The 19209-nt window shown below is 54.7% G+C and overlaps 1 protein-coding gene across 3 annotated transcripts in view; it reads right to left on the reverse strand.

Moving 5' to 3' along the window:
* The window catches only part of ATF7 (activating transcription factor 7), a 58340-nt gene that overhangs the window by 17678 nt on the left and 21453 nt on the right, over positions 1-19209 (reverse strand). For all 3 annotated transcript variants that reach the window (XM_027670017.1, XM_027670018.1, XM_027670019.1), the window contains exon 3: positions 1388-1484. In XM_027670017.1, the coding sequence (XP_027525818.1) occupies positions 1388-1484 (97 nt within the window). The remainder of the gene's footprint in view (positions 1-1387; positions 1485-19209) is intronic.

Below are 19209 nucleotides of genomic sequence, written 5' to 3' on the forward strand. Positions count from 1 at the left end.
TCAGTTTTGAGGGGGTTCAGCTGGTCCTGCCCTGGCCATGGCTAAATTGGTTTAGGGTATTTTTTTTTAATGCTTAGCCCAGAGCAACCCCCTGAGCATCAGCCCTGGAGGAGCTGGAAGAGGAGGCCAGACCTTGTTCCTTGTGCTAAAGCTGAAGTGTTTCATCCCCCCTATGTTTACCCGAGAGAGGAACCACCAGTTCTGGGAGCTGTGAGGATGAGGGGTGTCATGTGTGGGATTTTGGGGTGTCATGTGGGATTTTGGCTGGGGTGTGGGGCCAGGCCCCATTTCTGCCCCCCCATCCCCACCTGCCCAATCTGCCCCCTAAACTGATCCAGCAGCACCGACCCTCCCGCTGTGCTCCCTGTTTGGAAAGGGCTGAACTGAAGCAAAGGTGACCTTTAGGAATCTGAGTCTCTGTCAGCTTCTGCCCCAATTCCTTGCCATCAGCTCCCATTAGCCTGATCCCATTTGGAATGAATTCTCCCTCTGAGAGAGCCTTCCCCTGGGAGCAGCTCCCTGCCCTTCCAGCACAGGCTGTGTGAGCTCTCTTCCCATCCTATCCTATCCTTCCAGCAACAATTCATTCAAAGCCTTCCAGAAACCAACTGAATTCCCATTTCAACACTGGATTTGGGCTGGAGATAAACTGGGAAAAGGCTGCCAGGCTGCTGCAGCAGGTTCGTTTCCCCTTATGAACTCTGAAGCCTTCAGGAAGCATTTTCCCTCTCCCTGCCTTCAGCAACATCCTTTTCACCCAGCAGCAACACAAACCTCTCACACGACGCTTTGAGCAGCCCCTGAACGGGGCAGGAGGGGCTCTGGAACCTGCCAGGAGCTGCTGCCAGACAACAATCTGTGGGGTTTGGTTTTTTCCCCCCAGTTTTATAAAGGCTGCTTTGACCATGTGCTGTCAGAGCTCCTCACTGGGGCTCTGCAAAACGCCTTCTCGGCAGAGCCAGTGCACCTGATGGGGCTTTAATTTATTAACTGCAGCCTAAAAGCTCCGGAAAATTGACACCTGGGCTGAGAGGGGAAGCTGCTTTGTCAGGTTTGGTTCATCGTCCTCAAAGCACATGAAGAAATGTGAAAGACCTTCTGGCCATAAATCCTCCAGTCTTAATAAAAAAGGGCGAGAGCTAAAAAAAAAAAACCTAAAAAAAAACCCCAAACCCCAAAAAAACCTGATACCCCCATAAAAAAAAAAAAAAAAAAAAAAAAAAAAAGAAACTTGGAAGCCTCTGGCTTTCCTTTCCCCTGATTAAATGCAGATCACAGGAGGTTTTATGGGCGGCAGAGCCGTTTTTTGCAGTGCATCTGGTCCCTGGCATCAATCTCTGCCGTCAGGCCCCGCGACCGCGGCGCTGGGCGCTGGCCGGGCACATACCTGCGATGATGACGGAGTCGGTGCGAGCGGGGCCGAATTTCAATGTCATCTCATGCTTGTGTTTATGAACCGCCAGGTGGTCCTCGTTTGTGAACCTCTGAAATGAAACAATTTAGAAAAATGGTGAATAAATGCATTTGGTGTTTTACGGGTCCGTCCTGCGGTGGAAGGGGGGGGGAGGACGGCGGGGCCGTAACGCGATCGCTGCTGAGGGCTGGGAGCTGGGGAAGGGGTGTGTGAACAGGGGGTTCAAAATGAAAAGCCATTAACGAGGCTTCTGGGGAATGGAATGGGATGGGATGGGGGGCAGCTATTTTTTAATAATCCAGGTTTTTAAGCACCAGAGAGACACGGCGGCTGCAGCCGATGGAAATGCAGACCCGGCTGCTGGCTGCTGGGCAACATCCCCGCTTTACTGCCGGCTGATGGAGCAGGGAATTAGGTGCTACTGGGGGTCAGGCAACTTTTTTGGGATGGTGTGAGGCAGAGCACAGGCGATTCAGGCCGTGGGTTTATGGAGCAGGACGGAGCGGCCGCCTGCAGCACGGCCACGTCGATCCCGTGGAGCAGGGGGTTCATCTCACCCGCCGCCAAAATTCCACCTGCAGGGAGAACTGGAGGACAAAATCCCACCTTTTAGGGAGGGTTTAGGGAGGATAAAAATCCCACTTCAGGGCTTTAGGGTGGGGGGGCTTCACGCCCGGGCTGGGTGTGCGCGGGGCCGGCGCCGAAACCCAGACAAAGGGACGAAGGGCTGCGCCAGCCCCACGCGCCGGGATGAGGGAAAGGGGGGGAGAGGCAGGGACGGGGTTAAAGCAAATAACCATAAACCCCGAGGATGGATTGCGTCTCTCCTAATAGACTGCGACAAACGGCGGCCGAGGGCACGGCGCGGCCGTACCGCAGGATTTTTATGCATCCAGCAGCATCGGGCTGCTTCTAGAAAACGCTGCAGCAGCAGCAGCGCGTTCCTGCCCTTTTCCCCTTCCCTTCCTCTCTCTTTAAACCATCCAGAACCCCAACCCACCCAAAAGCCACCTGTTCCCGTGAACCCGCTCAGGCGTGACACCCTTTCCCAACGCTTATTTACGGCTCTGGTGCTTTAGGGAGTAAATCTGAGTTTTCCAGGCTGGAAGCTGCGGCGGCGCCGCCTTCCCAGGGGGACACGAGCACAGGCAGGGGGACAGTCCCTTAGGGGCACGGGACCCCAAGACACGGGGCCCATCCACACACAGACTGTCCACATTCCCCTCGGCACAAGAACAAGGGATTTACTCAAAGTGTCCTTCAAAATGTTGGATCAGAAGGTGCTTTTGGTGGTGACTCGTAATTCGGGCTCAAATTGAAAGAAATCAGAGCTGGTGGGGGAAAACCCAAGAGGTTCTCGCCTGTGTAACTCCAGGCACACGCATTCCGGCTTTCCCAGCCGCCGCTCCCGGGATCCGCTCCGTAACTAAACCTTAAACAAACCTGAAATCAAATTTCTCAACGGTTTGGCTAAAACGTGCCTGGTTCTGGGGTTTCTTTCCTCCCCGCAGCTTCCGATCCCTCCGCTCTGCTCCAGCCGGCACCGGGAGCCCTTTCCAAGGAGCATCACGAATCCCGGCGACGCCAAAACGTCCCCGAACAAAGGAAAAGCGAGCAAAGCGCCGCGTTCGCCGACCGAGACGGAATCCACGGCGCTGGGAAGCGCTGCAAGAGGGGCCCGGGGAGGGAAGGGACACCCACACTTTGCCACGGTGTCGGCCCCGAAGCCCCTGGTTTTTATGGGATTCGGCTGCTGGCCCTGCTCGCCCCAGTGCTGTTGGAAAATCGGTGGGTTGGGGTGAACCGAGGGAAATAAATCAGGGTTTTGTGCGGAGCAGCGGGTTTGGGATGAATATTTAGCAGGCAGGCGGCCGCTGGGCAGCGGCGTCGGAAATACTGAGCACCAGAGACGGGGGGGAAAAAAGGAAAAGGAAGAAAATTCCCGATTCTCCCACTCGGTTTTCTGCTAAAGAAATGGGATTTTTAGGTCAAAGAGGGAAGCAGCAAGAGGTGTGGAACAGGGTCGTGTCTCTCCCCGCCAGCCCTGGCCCCACATTCCAGCCTGGCCTCGCTAGCACCGGGTTTATTTTAATCTTTCATTTTGCTTCATCGCAGGATTTTTTTTTCCCTCATTTTTTTTTTTCTTCTTCTCAGGCACTTTTCGTGCGTTCCGTGCGCGTTACAGCTCTATTTAACATCTTTATGTGGGCTCACAGCTCGGGAGCTCTCTCCTTCCCTGCACAGAAACGCTCACAGACACAATATATCTTTCTCCACACATTTCCAAACGCCGAAACCCAGAGGCTGAGTCTGGCACTTGGGTTCTAAATCATGTCATTTTACACAGAGAGGGGAAGCGGGGGGGGGGACCTAGGGGGGGAAAGAGGGGGAAGAGTAGGGAAAAAAATGGAATGAGTTAAAGCCACAGCACCGGCTTTAATATTTAATCTCCTTCCATCAGCAGCTGACATACAGCAGGGTTATTTCAGCTGCTATTTTGCGGGCGTCGGAATTAAAAAGAAGATGTTGGCTGTAAAGTCTTTGGGGCGAGGGACAGGCACGGGGCTGAAAATGCCACCTCGGTGCTGCCAACCAGCCCCACGAGGCACTTCCACCCTTCTTCCTGCAGCCCCGAGTTTGGCTTTTCCCTCCCACCCCAGGGCCCCACGGCCGCGTTCGGGGTTCGGGGTTTGGGTGACACGGGGTTTGTTCACCCGAGACTGTCACAGCTCTTTGGAGCAAACGGCTCCGAGGCAGCTCCGCATTCGCTCCCCAACAGGCTGTGACAGCTCCATGGATAAATGTGCTCATTTAAAAATCCTTATTTAATGGGAGACAATGCTTCCAGCTGGACCAACTAACGCGCCGTCTCCGCCGGTGCGAGAGCCAGGGAATAAACGCAGTGGGCTGAAGCCTGGATCTTCAGGCAGCAGAGATTTTTCCATCAGTTTAACAAGCACAACACGAGGAACAAGGGGCTGCTCCAGGTTTTTCCTCTTTTTGGTGCAAAGGGAGGGTCAGGCGAGTGCTGAACGGGGCCGTGCAGGAGCCCCTGGCTCTCCTGGCAGCTCCAGTTCTGACTGGTTTTTAACCTTGACAGTCCTGTTCAGGGAACACCGACCCTGGCCACGCACCGAGACATCTCCTGGCCAAAATTCCATGTAATACAGAGCGGGTGTAGCTGCAGCAGCACGGTCTGTTCCACAGGCACACGAGTGTGCAAAGGAGCTGTTCCCTGTGGGACAGCACGAGCTCCGGGACAGCCTCTGCAGGGCTGGACGGGGTGAGGAGCCAAACCTGGCCCCCTCACGCTCATCACACGGCTGAATTCATGAGCTGCCACCAACCCGGGGAGTTGCTCCCACATTAACTCCAGACAGCTGGAGTTAGTCTGCCCACGGACACCAGGGCACTGCCCTGACATGGCTGAAACACCTGGATCCATGGAAACAAAAGGGAACAGCAGGTGTCTGCACTGCAGTGCGGGAGGGAAATGATGCGCTGAGTGCTCAGCATGGATAAGCTGAGCTCAAAGTCACCCGCTTTAAAAGGAGCCACCACGGGTTTCACTTCCAAAATTCATCTGGTCCTTGTGCTCCCTACAGCCATCGGTCAGGCCAAGGGGCTGGGGATGTCCTGGGGTCCGCCTGGCTCTCCTGGTACACCTTGGGCGAGGAGCAGGACACCCACGGAGCCGTGAGGAGAGCAAAGCACAGGCCCTGGGGGGCTGCTGGACCTCCTGCCCACACCCCAGTCCACCCAGCACAGCCTCCCCGTGCTCCCGGCTGCGGCAGCCCCGCTGCCCACGCCCCGTCCATCCATCTCGCCGTGACAGGGCTCCGATGGATTTCCAGGCTGCGGAGACGTTCCCCGCTCGCTCGGCACAAGTGCAGAGTAACTAATGCGGGGTCAGGGGTGCCCCCGGGGCCGGGGGCCCCCAGGTCGGCTGTTCCGCAGTGAGTGATGTGACCCCCGGTCCTGGCACAGATCCGGGCTCCATCTCACCCATTTCCCATCTGAGCCATGACAAGGATAATTCCCTCCCTTGCGGAGAGGCTGCACGGATTAATTCACTAATGTGCATAAAGTGCCCCGATTCGGGAGTGATTCATAGATTTAAAGGCCGGGGGGACCATTACAATTATCTGCCCGGGCCCACGTGAGTCCCCGGCTGGGCCCATTTCCATGGGAAAGGAGGTGTCGGGACAAGGAGCGAATGCCGCAAGGACTCGTTGCTTTGAAAGAACGCGACAACAGCGCGGACAAATTCTCTTATTTTCACACTTCCAGGAGACGACAGGCAAAGATTTGGGGGCTGTGTCCTCCTGGAGGGTCTCCCCGCTGGCCCAGCTTCCAGAAGAGCTCGGAGCCCCGCTGCTCCCAGTGGGAAGCTCGTGGTTGTTTGCGGTGGCAGCCAGAAGTGCCGGCAGCAGCCGAGGTCACCGAGCGCTTCTGGAAGGCCGGCTCCAGTGGCGGCACCCTCCTGCTACAGGAGGGATGGGAAGCACCTCCCGAGCCTGGAAGAGGATGAAGGAGAAGGAGTGAAGGTTTAGAGGGGTCAGCTCAAAAAAAAAATGGACCGTAAATTGCACTTGGAGGTGCTCGCAGAGCTCGGCTCCTGCTTGGCACAGAGGGGCTGCAGCAGCTCCACACCGGGGTCCTTTGACACTGGGGGCTTTTGACAGCAGGGTCCTTTCCCACAGGAAAAGCTGGAGGAGGGGGAGGTAACTCCCCCCTCAGCAGCTCTGCTGCAGCAGGGTCGGATCCTGCCTTGCACCGCTGCAAAACACTGGAGCACTGAGCACCCCGTGTCCTTCCCAAGGAGCACTGAGCACCCTGTATCCTTCCCAAGTCACAGCCAGCAGGAAAAGCCTATTCCTGCTCCCTCAGTGGAAATCAGGAAGGCTCCAGCCAGCTCAATCCCTCAGGAAGGAGCCTGGGTGCATTTTGTGCCTTTCCCCCCCTGCAGATCCCCCCCAGCTAAAACTGCACCGAGATTAAACCTTGAGATGTTATTTTTGGCGCTGGCGACTCCAGAGAGCCTTTGGCTCTTCCTCTCCCTTTAAAAACCCACTCCCTCCTGCTCTGTGATTGATTCCTGGTCCTTCCTTGTGTTAAAAAAAAAGGGAAGAATTAGAATAATAATAATCAGAAACTTTGGCCTGCTCTGGGCAGGGTGAGGAATCCCCAGCCCAGCAGCCCAACAGCCCTTTCCCAAACACTCTGTTTGGGATAAACGTTGTGCAAACCACCAAAATTGGGCTTTTTACCTTTTTCTTTTTTGCACAGAGAATTTTTTTCCTTTTTTTTTTTTTTTTTGGCAGGATACTCAGGTTGCTCCACAAACTTCCCTGCAATTTAAACAAAGAGTTAAAGCAGCTTGTGGAGCCCATCCCACCCCATCCCGTGTCCCAATCCTCCTTGGCCAGAAGGGCAGAGCATTTAACTGGGAGTAGGTAAATAATTTAATTTACATTTCTATAGCTTCACTTATCCCAAAGGGCTTCTCATGCACATGCCCCTCCTGGAATGCAGGTGTTTGGGTATGGGGGGGGAGGCAGGAACCATCTGGCTGCAGCACCAAGTACGTGAGGAGCCAAGTGAGGAGCCAAGGACATCCGGGGCAAACTCCTTCAGAAACTCCAGATTCCACTTTCCTGTCTGTTCTTTAATTTTAATAAAGTCTCCCAGGGCAGACCCAACTTCTCCCTCCTCCACAGCGCTCCAGAGAGGAGCATCAGCACGGCTGGGTGCAGACACAACCACCACTGAGCAGAGCAGTCAGAGCTGGCGCAGTCAGTGCCAGGAACGGGTTTATCCCGGTGGGATTTAACCCGGGCTGGCCACCATTCACCCTCAAACCCCAGGAATCCCTCTGCAGCACTGCACTCCCAAGGACCCTGACCCCACATTCTCCCTTTGGGAAAAGGGGACATGGAGGAAAGGAGCAAAGGGTGGATGTGGGTTACAGAGCACCTGGGAGGGAAACAGCCCCGTGGTTTGCCCTGAGCACAGCTGGTGGTCTCCTTTGGGATGGTCACTGGAATTACAGCTGAAATACCCTCGAGGGCCGGAATCACATCCCAAACCCCCCCGCGGGGTTGGAATTACAGCCCAAACCTTGGGATGCAAACCTAAGATGAGAAGATCAGGCTCCTAAATCTCCACCTCATGAGAGCAGGGAGGATTTTTCTAAGACACCGACACCCTCCTGCTCTGCTCCAGGGGGACGGACACCCCTCGGAGTTCTGCTCTCCAAAGCTCTCCATCCGCAGCCATCAGCTGCTCCATCCCATCAGGGCTGGACACCCCACGGGGTCCCTCTGCTCTCGGCAGCTCCATCCCACCGGAGCAGATCCCTACAGCCACGGGGAGCTGCAGTGGCACAAAGCCTGCGGCGCGCTGGATCCTGGGAATGCACCGGTTATCGACTTCCACACGGTGGAGCATTTTTAGCCCCGTTTCGATCCGAGTGAAGGTGATTAAAATCCATGTATTAATTACCGCTGCCACAGGAGTTAAGGGGAGAGGCCCAGTGGTAATTAACGGGGTGAGCGAGGGGGTGGAGCCGCGGAGCGTCAGCGGCTCCACAGCCTGTGCCGACGGATCCGCGCCGGCCCCATGGGAACCCCCCGATCGCTGCGCTGTGGATGTGAATCATTATTACATCCCCGGCTCGAATCCCAGCAGCGCCACAGCTTTTCAGTGTGACCTTGGGCGAGCCATCAATCCTCCCCTTACCCACCAGACAGAGCCAATAAAAAGGGAAAAGGCTCCATCCTTCACGGGGGCGTTCGGAGCGGGAGCGCCCGGGCGCAGCACCGGAGCCGTGCGAGCAGCACTGCAGAAAGAATCAAATCCATTAACAAAGGCAATTACAGCCGCCTTTCCCTGCCCGTATTTCAAGTGCCGGTGATTCATTGGGAGCTCGGCATCTCTTCCCAGCACACGAGGTTGGGAATAGGGAGCAGGGAGAAGGGGCAGGGAGCTGAGGCTGAGTGGAATTCCTGCCCTGCCCCATGGCCGAGCTGAGCAGTTTGGGAATTATCTGTGGCACTGCGGGAGGAAAAGGGTGAATTATGCAGCTGATGGTGGGTTTTTGGGGGGCCCTGCCCTCGTGCCATGTGGAGAGATAATCCTGAGCCCCTGGGGCTGCTGGTAGAGAAGAAAGGGTAAAAAGGAGAAAAAATAAAATCAAATCCCCCCCCCAGCTTTCAGCTCTACCACAGAAACCCAACGGGGTCCTGCCATCCCCTGCAGCCTCTGCTGCTCACCCACTGCCACCCTCCTGCCCTGAACACCCAACAGCTCTTGAAGGAACAACCCAGGAGCTTTTTCCAAAGCCTCTTTCTCCGGCAAACAAACGGCACCAGCGGCGAGCTCCTCGCGCGAGGAGGATTTATAGAGTGCAAAGAAAAGAATAACAGGAAAATCCGTCCCCTGCACAGCCGAGAAACAGGAATGGATGTGTAAAAATAATTAAATGCGAACTGCAGCCGATTAATTTGCCGGCAGGGCTGCGGATCTGAGCTCTGGGAGGCTGCACCGGGAGCTGGAAATGCCTCTGGACGGTGGCCAAGGCCGCCAGTGCCGCACGGCGAGGAGAGGCTTTGGCAGCAGGTGCCGGAGCACGTGCGGCTCCGGCAGCGCGGTGGGATGAGCTGCTCCAGCTCCCTGCTCCCTGCCAGGCTGTCCATCCCATCCCAGAGCTCAGTGGGAGCCCTCGGGGGGACAGCAGAGCCCTGGAGCCCACACGGCCCCCGCGCCTGGGGATGCTCCACCAGAGACCTGAACCAGGGAGGAAAAGGGAAACCGAGCGGTCCGAGCTGGCAGAATGCAGCCAAAGCCTGGATTTGGATGTTTCCTGTGGATCTTGGGATCCTCAGTGCAGTGTGTCAGGATAAGGGATGTGGGTCCCAGACAGCTGTGCCCATGTGGCACCTCTCTTCTGTACTTATCCCAGGAAGAGCCTAAGACTCTGCTCCCAACAGCTCCAATCCAATCCCCTCATGGCCATTTCCAACCTGAATTCCACAGGGCCGGTGGAGGGGAGGTTAAATTTAGTCTCACTGAGGGGTCTGGTGGCCATTCCCTTTGGAAGACACTTCACACCACCCTCCCCACTCACCATTGTTTCAGGGCTACCAGAAAAATGATCCTAAACCAAAAGTCAGCTCCAATGGAAACGGGCTCTTCCCGTGCTGGGCGCCGTGGCTGGAAGAGTCGTTGTGACTCAGCCTTGACCTTCAAACACCACTACAATTCCACAGAGGATGCCACGGGCCCCATTCAGGTTTTTAAGGCCCTGGAATGGTGATTTCCTTCAATTCATTGCAATATTGGGAATGTGCCCACCCATTCACGGTGTGTGAGCCTCTGCTGATGGTTTTATTGCCTGGAAAAGGGAATGGATCTCTCCTGGGGAAGCTCCAGCAGCAGCAGCAGCAGCGGCCTGGGGAGGGCAGCAGGTCAAATCCAAACAGAATTCAAATGACTCAGAGGTTTGGGGGTTGTCCCCTTTTCATGGTGGCATTGAGGGAACAAGCTGTAGGGAAGTGTGGACACACGGATCCGGAGGTGCCTGGGAACAACCTAAACACACTCACCCAGCCCAAAAACAGGGAGAAGGAATTACTGAGGGGATCAGTGGGAGACTGACAGGGGAGAGGGACAAAACACAGGAGGCAAACTGAGATTTGTGGATCCTTGAGAACAACTGGAGCGTTTGGGAAACGAGCCACAGAAATCCAAGGGGTCCAGCCCCTCCATCTGGGCTGCCCAGGGAAACTGTGGTTTCCCTGGCCCTGGAAGTGTCCAAGGACAGGTTGGACGGGGCTGGGAGCAATCTGGGATAGGGGAAGGTGTCCCTGCCCACGGCTGGGGGTGGAATGAGTCTTGCCCTGGCATCCCTCCCCATCCATCCCTATTTATGGAGCTCCCAGACCTCTTCCCTCATGATTAACCCCCCTCTGCTCCCTCCACCGCCTTCATTTCCAGGAGCCCTTAAAGCACCAACAGTTTCCCAGCAATGACCTCCTCAGTCAGTGCATGAAAAGTCACCTTTGTGCCTCTCCACACCTTTCTCTGGAGATTTTTGGCCAACCTGCAGTGCCCTTTCCTCTTTCCCTGGCCCTGCTTCCCACATGTGGATGCAAACCCCATTCCCATATTTCTGAGCCGGCGCACTGCGGTAATTAAGCTTTTAAAAGGAGATAGGCAGCAGCAGAAAAAAAAAGGCATTTGCCTCTTTTTGCCTCTCGGAAGAGCCACCTGTTTTATCGGAACAGGTGGATTTATGGGCACATTAACGCCGTGCTGCTGCTCCCACCCTGATGAGGTTCTCAGTGACCCTCTTCTCCCTGGAGATTTATGATTTCTCAGAGCAGACTATTGCGGAGGGGTTTGACTCCCAGCTCTCTGCCTCATTCCATCCTGCAGCCAGAGAGCTGGGAGAGCTCCCGGATCCCCTTTTTTCTCCTCCCAAATAATCTGCAATCATGAAAACTGCACTGGTTTTCACAAGGTGCCAAATTTTCCCAGCAAGTGGGGTCAGGTTTATGAGGGAAAGGGAAAAGCTCCTTTCCCTTCTCCCGTTCTTTTCCATCCCAGGAGCTGGGAGGTTTTAGCCTTCTCCAGGGTTCAGGTTCAAGGATCAGGCTCGAGGAGCACCTTAACACGGAGTGGTCAGTGCACTCACTGACCCCACAAAATCCCCAGCAGAAGCCTCCCTGAGGCTGGAGCCTCCCAGCTGCTCTTTGCATCGGCCCTGGACTCACCTCCTGGCTAATTCAACCCCTTTCCCATCACTTCCCACCTGCAGCCCTTAATAAAATCAAGTGGACAAACTCTTTAGGTTCAAGGAAAACCAGAGGAGCCAGAGCCCGGCCGCTTTCCCAGCAGCTTCCCCCACATTCTCCAACGTCCAGCCCTGCGAGGTGATGATTCAGTGATGTGGAAATACGCAGCCAAGGTCACCAAAATCACATCCTTTAGGGTCTAAACCATTTTTTCCGCCCACGTTTCTGGCTGCAGGTAATAAAATCTCACACGCGGTCGAAGCAAAACGCATTTAAATTTTCTTCTGCAGCTTTACAAACGTCGGGGGTTTATAGCAAACATCACCCCAAGCCTTGTACAAGGGAGACAAGCGAATGCAGAGGCACAGACTGGTTTTAGCACCAAAACCGTGTGCAGGAATTGCCTCTCCCGGCTGCAGAGCCACAAACTCGAGTGAATTCCGGGTGAATTCCCAGTGCGGGGAACGAGCGGGTTTTCACAAGGGCAGAGGCAGAAGGGAGCTGCACCAGAGCTGTGGTGCAGGGAGAGCTCACAGGCGAGTCCTCGGCACTGCAGGGCACCGGGAAGGGCACTGGGAAGGGCTCCCTCCCGAGTCCTCGGCACTGGGAAGGGCATTGGGAAGGGCATTGGGAAGGGCTCCCTCCCGAATCCACAGCACTGCAGGGCACTCGGAACTGCTCACTCCCTGCCCGAAGCCCACACTTAGGCGGTTTGAGCAGCGAAGGGTGATGCTCTGAATTCCTGACAATTCTTCTAGTGACCATAAAACCCTCCCTGTCTGTCCCATCCTTCCCCCATGAACCCACGTCCCTGCCCAAACCCTGCCTAAACCCAGCCCCCGACACAGCCAGAGCCACGCCAGACATTCACCATTTATAAATAACCCCAAGTCAAGCAGCCAAAACTCTGTAAGTGCCCCAAAGGCGATTCAAGATCCTCCCCTGATTGAAGGGGTTTTGTTCAGCGGCGCTCGCTGCTGAGATCCGTTTACAGCTCGTTGTGCGCTGCTGCAAAGCTCCCCCACCCCAGCCCCTACTCACACAATTCTTTATTGTCTACATGTTTACTCCCGGGGGGAATTTTAGGACTTTTAATGTTTTTATTGTTTTAATCCGGCATATTAAAAAAAATAAAATAAAATCACTCGAGCACAACAGCTGGTCCGAGAGCTCGGAAGCGGCGGCGCTTAAGCAGGTGTTAAACACACGCGATGCGACGCTCTCCTCCCAGGATTTAAGGAGGTTGGAGAGGGGCGGGATGTGCCTGAGCCGACCTCAGTCTCTCCTACACCGAGTTTTGCTTTTCTGCAGCACACCCAGAGCCTGCTTTTTAGCCTAAATTCAACCCGACAGAACCACGAAGCCGGGGAAGGGGCGAGTTCTGGACACACGGGGGAGGTGTCTGTGCTCGGCCCCGCGCCCTGTTCTTTAGGCACAGTCAAGAAAAAGCCCCAGAGGTGCTTTTTTCCTCCCCACCAGCCCTTTGTGCAGCAGCATCCCCAGCCCGGCAGCAGGATAACGTGGAGTCGGCCCGGTGCATCCATCCAGCCCCTCCAACCTCCCGTGGCACAGGAGCTGCTAAAGAACTGTATTTATGGAGCTTGAACAGCTCGACCTCAGACCCAACCCCGAGGAAGGTTCTCACACAAAGGAGCACAGACTGAGGGGGGGGCGAGAGTGTGAGCCCAAAAACCCCCTGAAAGCGTAAAAAACTTACACCTAAAAATCCCCCATCTCTCTAGAAATACAGATATTACGGTTTAAAGGTGGTTTTCTACCCTGCTCTCTAGCATCTAGGTGCTGGGGGGCTTCTCCCTCCCCACCATCCCAAGCACTCAGGGCACAGTGTCTCCTGTCTGCCCGTGCTCCAGTATCACCAGTATTCCCAGTATTCCTGCTACCAGGGCCGGGAGAGGCACATGGATCGCCCGCCTGCCGCAGAGGGGCGAAGCATCCTTGGGAGAAAAAGGGAGGATTTCAGCTGCAAGAGTCGTGTGGAGCTGCCTCCTGGTGCCTCTGCAAAGCTCAGGCTGGGGCTGAGACCCGAACAGGGTTCAGGAAAACAACCCCCCCGGTTTATTTGGGTACTGAAATAACACCACAGCACTGGGGGGGGGTCCCAAAGACCTCCGTGCAGGGCTGAGCCAAAGGGAAACCTGCTGGTCCTTCTTGCTGCTGCTGGGGAAAGGGATGAAGTTCCAGGCAGAGTCCCCCCCACGCTGCTTATTTTTTGTCCTTCAGTGACAACTCGGCTGGATTTTACACAAGGAGTTTACAGAAAATCCTGCAAACTAAGGCACCTTTTCATTTCCATCCTTCCCCCTGCTCTGACTCTGATTCTGGGATACTCATGACACCGATAACGAGGCCTCTGTCAAAGCTGTGCTCTGAGGAACAAGTGATTTGTTCTTGCAGTAAAACATAAAGGATTTATAATTGCCTCAGAGCAGCAGGCAGGGGAGCAAGTGAGGCTTCAAAACCAAACAGCCTTGATTTCAAAATACTGGTTTTAACATGGCCAAGAAAACACTCAGGGCTCAAAGGAGGGAAGAAAAGCTCAACCCTGAGCATTTGGCAGCACCTTTGGGTGCACCTTAAGACCCCTCTCTCGCTTCCTAAGCAGCCTCCCAGCTCTCCAAACCCACAGCCCCATTTCCAGGTGCTTTAGGGAGGGATGACACACAGGTTTTGCAGCTCCTAAGACAAGCCTAGCCCAGGTCCAGCTCAGAGCCACGGCCAGACTCCAGGATCACTTTGGAGTAGCTCTGTGCTCCTCCTGAGCCCACAGCCACAGGCCTTTGGGTCAGTCCCATCTCAGGGTAACACCTGAGCCCAGCTCAGTTTCTGAGCAAACTGGCAGCACAGTTTGCATTTCTGGAACTGAGCACAAGCTCTGGGTGAGGACTCAGCTCAGATCAGTTTGTTCAAAGCAGAAACTCCGCAGGCATGAACCAAAACCAGAAGAAACCATTCCCTGTGACCGGACAGCCAAGCTCCTCTGGGGGTATTTTTGCAGCCCTGATCATGTTCCCAAGAAAGGAGAAACCTTCCCTCCTCATTCCATGCTGCTGCAGAAAGTGGAGACCATCCCATGGTTTGGGAACAGCAAGGATATGGCTGAAATCCCAAATTTAAATCCTTAGAAACCCGTCGGAGTTTGAAGAACTCCCGCCCCGGCTTGATGTGAGCAGCACAAGGAGCAGCACTGCAGCTGTGAGTGTGCATGGGGGCAGAACAGCCCCCTTGGAACAGTAAACCCCAAGTAAAGCCCTGAGTAATGCCTGTGTATCCCGGGGTACCTGCCAAGCCCTGTGTGGGGAGTGGGCTGGAGCTGCTCCCCTGCACCCGGAGCAGGGGATGCTCCTCAGCCAGCTCAGCACGGGGGGGCTACAGCCAGGAGCTCCTGTCCATACAAACACACGTGCAGATGCACATATATGGCTGTTTATATAGGGTCACATCCTGGCATTCAGCCCCTCTCTCTATATATTTATAGCTGCTGAGTCTGCAAGTCCCCCTCGGAGAGCAGATGGCTCCACGGCCCAGCTTCCCTGGAAATGGGGCCCGATGGCCTGTGGCTCAGCGCCCTTCCCTGAATCCAGGAAGGTTAATCCATGTTTGCAGGGGCCCTGAGGAAGCCCCCTGAGCCCCATAAGCTGGCAGGAGGGGCCCTTCTGGGAGACCAGAACCCTCCATCCCACTGTGTTTCGGGCACAGTTTGTGACCGGCTGGAGAATCCTCTGGGACACGAGGTGCTCCAAGAGGGCAGTGGGCTCCCTTACTGGTTCTTCTACTGCACATGGAACAGGTTCACTGTTGGGTGAACCTGTTGGGTTCACTGTCGCTGCCCCAGAGCCTCCCTTTTCACCCTAAAAGGAGCAGATGTGGCGGTGAAGGGCCGGGGGAGCGCGGCTGCCGCGGCTCTGCGGCACAGCTCAGCCTCCGCCCGCTGCTCCGGGACACGACCCACATTAAAGCTGCCTCTGCATATTTTAAGGTGTGATTAGGGATTCTGCAGCCTCGGCACAGCATCCCTGAGACGAGAGGGGAAAAGAACACAGTGATTTCTTCAAATGCAGGGGGGCTATTTCTTCCCGGGAGTTGCTGCAGCACCGGGAACGGCCACAAAACCCTGCCGAGGGCTCGTTCCAGAACAGTCCCTCACCAGGGCAGAAAGCGAAAAGCTGCTGCCAAACCTCACTGCAGCACCAGAGCAGGAGCCAGAGGCACAGCCCTGATGTTTCTGGGAAAACCCCAACTAGAGAGGAACTGACAGGAGCTGAACTTACCTCCTCTATGTGCACGTTCCACCCCTTTGTGCGAGGCAGCAGCTGCTTCACACACACACAAAACCAACCCATAGGTATCTCATCAACCAGCTCTGGGAGGTTTCCAGTGAAACACCCAGAAGAGCCTCAGTGAGTAGCTCCAATGCAGCTTCCAGAGGCCTTTTCCCAGTCATATTCCAGCGTGGTACATGCAGGGGGACACTGCAAGAGTCTAAAATACACATAACCACCCTTCGTGGATAAACGGGGCTTCAATGCCCTTTAAAATAACCCCAGACCAGCAGCAGGGGTGGCTGTTTATTTACAAATTGGCTTTTATTTTTGTGACTGCTGTTGTGAGGTGATGGGGGGAGGCTTTTCAGATTTAAATGTTTTAAAGTTTTCTGTGGGCAACAGTACTGCAGAACTCAGAGCTGGGTCAAACACTTTAAAAGCATTAGGACGCCAAATCAAGGCTCAGTTTTCACAATATGTTATTGTAAATGTTACATTTAGGTGTTATCCAGAAGAACACTGTAAATAAGAACAGCTCCTGGCTGTCCCTGCGTGGAAGGGACAAGCTGCTCTTGCACACACGTGGCAGCTCCCGTGGCTCCCACGAGGGAGGTGCAGGAGGGCAAGGGCAGTGTGTGCACAGCCAAGTGTCCTTGGACATCACAGAGTTCCACCTACAAACACTCACAATTTCCAGGTGAAACCACGTCGCCCTTTCCTGACGAAGATTTAAAAAATTCCCAACCCACATAAAACAGATCCCCCAGGAGATTGTGGTGATGCTCTCACAGGTCTCTGCATCCTTCTGCAGCATCCCTGGTCCCCACAGCTGTCCTGGGAAGGCAGCAGGGTTAAAGCCAGGAAGCTTCTCCACCTGCAGGACAGCAGAAAGCAGGAAAAGCAGCAGGGAGAGGGAGAGGGAAAGGGAACTGCCAGCTCCCTGTCCATGTGTCCCGCTGCACCAGGCAGTGACCGCCCGGGGCTGTTTGTAACCTCCTTTCTCCAGGGGAGGGAGGGAGGGAGGGAGGGAAAGAACAGCAAGAAACAAGAGGAATTCTAACACAGGGTTAGGATGCAGCCCTCGGGAGCAGAGCAGGGAGAAGCCTGAGCAAGGGCCCTGCAGCAGAAAAGCCTTTGCTTTTCCTGCAAGGACACTCTGCAGCACGAGGCTCCCGGGCTCGAGTGGCCACCGCTCGCTCGCCAGCTCGTCCAAGTGCCCCAGAAGTGCTGGGAACACCAACACAGCCATCCCTCGGGAAGCACAGCTCCTCGTTAACACCAAATCAGCCAGAGGGGATTAGACACGTTTTCCTGCACGGAATGAACCACCAGCATCGTCCTGTGGCATTAAAAGCCGGGTCTGGCAGAGGCGGACGCGGCGGCTTCTTCCAGAGCCGCAGGATCCGTGTGGAGGCCGGCGGGTCCTTTGGCATCCAGGCTCCTATCTGGAATTTGGAAAGCTGTCCAGCCCCGTCTCCATGTGACAGACGAGGGGCTGTGGTTCACACGTGCTCCCACTGCAGAGCAGCACCAGCGTTCCAAGAACTGCCAAGGAATCCCAGCCAGAGGAATGATAAAGATTTTAACTTACAGGAAATGCTGCTATTAAATAATATTTAAGTCTTAATTATATTTTAAACCAGCCATTTTATAAAAAAAGAAGTTCTATTACAGTGCTTTTGTAGTTAAAGGTCTGTCAACATTTCCATTTTAAACCTTCATTTCTAGGGGGTTTATAATTTGGCCATAAAAATTCATTCTAGGCTGGAACTTGGCAAACAGGGGCTCAGCCTAGGAGCAATATTTTTTATTATCCAATTTGGTTTAAATTGGTTTGGCCGTTTTTAAGTTATAGGAGTGTAAAAAATAAACGTTTACTGGTTTCAGATGCCTTCTCAAGCTTATTATTATTCAAAATTAGCTTTCCCCTCCCCACCTCCAAAAAATACCTTCAGCGAGAGGTGGGAGAGATCGTTTCACTCTGCTGACAATACAGGAGTTACAGCTCAAATTAATTCCCTCCTTTTGCTGCCAACAACTAAAGAGTTCCTAGAGCCAACCCTACTTCCACATGGAGCCATTCCGGCCTCAACGTTGGGAGCTTTGTGCAGCATCTGCCACTCTGTCCCGACGTGCTGCAGGTCCTGCAGCTGTACAGGCCTTCAGCTGAAATAAATAATTAACTCTGGAAAAACCTGCATTCCTGGAAAATAATGGAAGACTCTTTAAAGCGAGATGTTTCTCTGTAGAATTTTATATCGGCTGTGGCAGCTTCAAATAAAAGCTGCAGCTGTGACGGAGCCGGGCTGTGCGGCGAGGAATTCCTCACCGTGGAGCTTCACATTTTCCTCCTTCGGTTTAAACAACAGAACAGAAACTGGTTTTTATGGCTCAGCTCCCCAACCCACCTGGGTGCCGTAGGGACACGGCTCCGACGTGCCTCCGCATGTTAAGTGCAGGCAAGGGGGAGCTGTGCCCCAGCACGACAAAAAGGAGGATTTTATCCTCGCTCCCTCGTTAAATCCCACAGTTTTTCACGTTAACATTCGGCTGGTGCAGGGTGGGGGGGATCAGCCACAGCTGGGAACAGACACACTGGGACACGTGAGGGAAAGATCTGCACTGCCTGGGGCCAGCTGGGAGGGCTGCAGGGGGATGGATGGGAGATGCTGCCCGTGCCATCCGACCCAGGCCGTGGTGACAGGGTCACCTGGGGGGTCCTGGAGCTGAGACCTGGTGTGGATCATGCCCATAACCCTGGGAGGGGCAGCTCCAAGTCCTCTCCTGCCGTGCCACGGCCACCAGCCCCATCCAGCTCCGTGTCCACCCTGCTCCACAGAAGCCACTCTCCTGGTTAATAAGGCTCAGATTTCCAAAGGCTCCCACTCGTCAAACCAGGGGCTGGAAGGAGCCCGAATTCTTTAGGAACAACACCCTGTGCCTGTGTCCAAGGCCAGTCCCACTTCCCCTCCTGCCAGGGCAGGAACAGTTTCTGCTGGAGGCCAGGGTGCCACAACTCTGCTCAATAACCATTTAAATTCCAGTTTGCTCCAACAGCCCGGAGCCAGTTGGGCTGCAGGTTTTTAAGGATTTGATTTTAACTCCGTGAATTCCTTAGGCAGTTTGTCTGCCTTCCTTTCCTAAGCCTCAGGACCAGCCTCCAGAGGCAGAGCCTGAGGAGGCTGTTAAACCAAGGAGTGTTTCTTTCTCATCTCCAGAACAAACACATCCGTGTCCTGCACTCCCATGGGCCAGGCTGGCAGTGAGCTCTGGCTGGGCTGAGACATCCCTGGAGTCAAGGTGGCTCCTGGCAGCTTCCAGATTGGGAATGTTTCGCTTTAGGCCATAACTGGAAAGAGGGAAGGACATTGCAAAGCAAACCTTTGGAATTACAGCCAAGGACAGATGCTTTGTTGGAAGGCAAAAGGACACAGGCCCTTCCTCCCTCTCACCTCTGGGCTCTCTCCACACCTGCCTACTCCTGCTTCCCTCTTGTCCTGCCTCTTTCCATCGCAGGAGCTCATCTTGGAAGATCTGATCTGCTCCCACCTGTCCCAGGGTGGACTCTTTAACCAGGGACAGGACTCATTCCTCGTCCTGGTGGAGCTGGTCCCTTCCTTTCGGTGGGATGAAGATGGACCAGTACGAGCCTGAGCTCAGGCTGATCCCAGCTGCAAATCCCACAGCTGGACATCCCAGAGGAACAGGGACACGG

Source organism: Corapipo altera, unplaced genomic scaffold (genome assembly GCF_003945725.1).
Source record: "Corapipo altera isolate COAL_440 unplaced genomic scaffold, ASM394572v1 306, whole genome shotgun sequence".
In the NCBI taxonomy this organism is placed as follows: Eukaryota; Metazoa; Chordata; class Aves; order Passeriformes; family Pipridae; genus Corapipo; species Corapipo altera.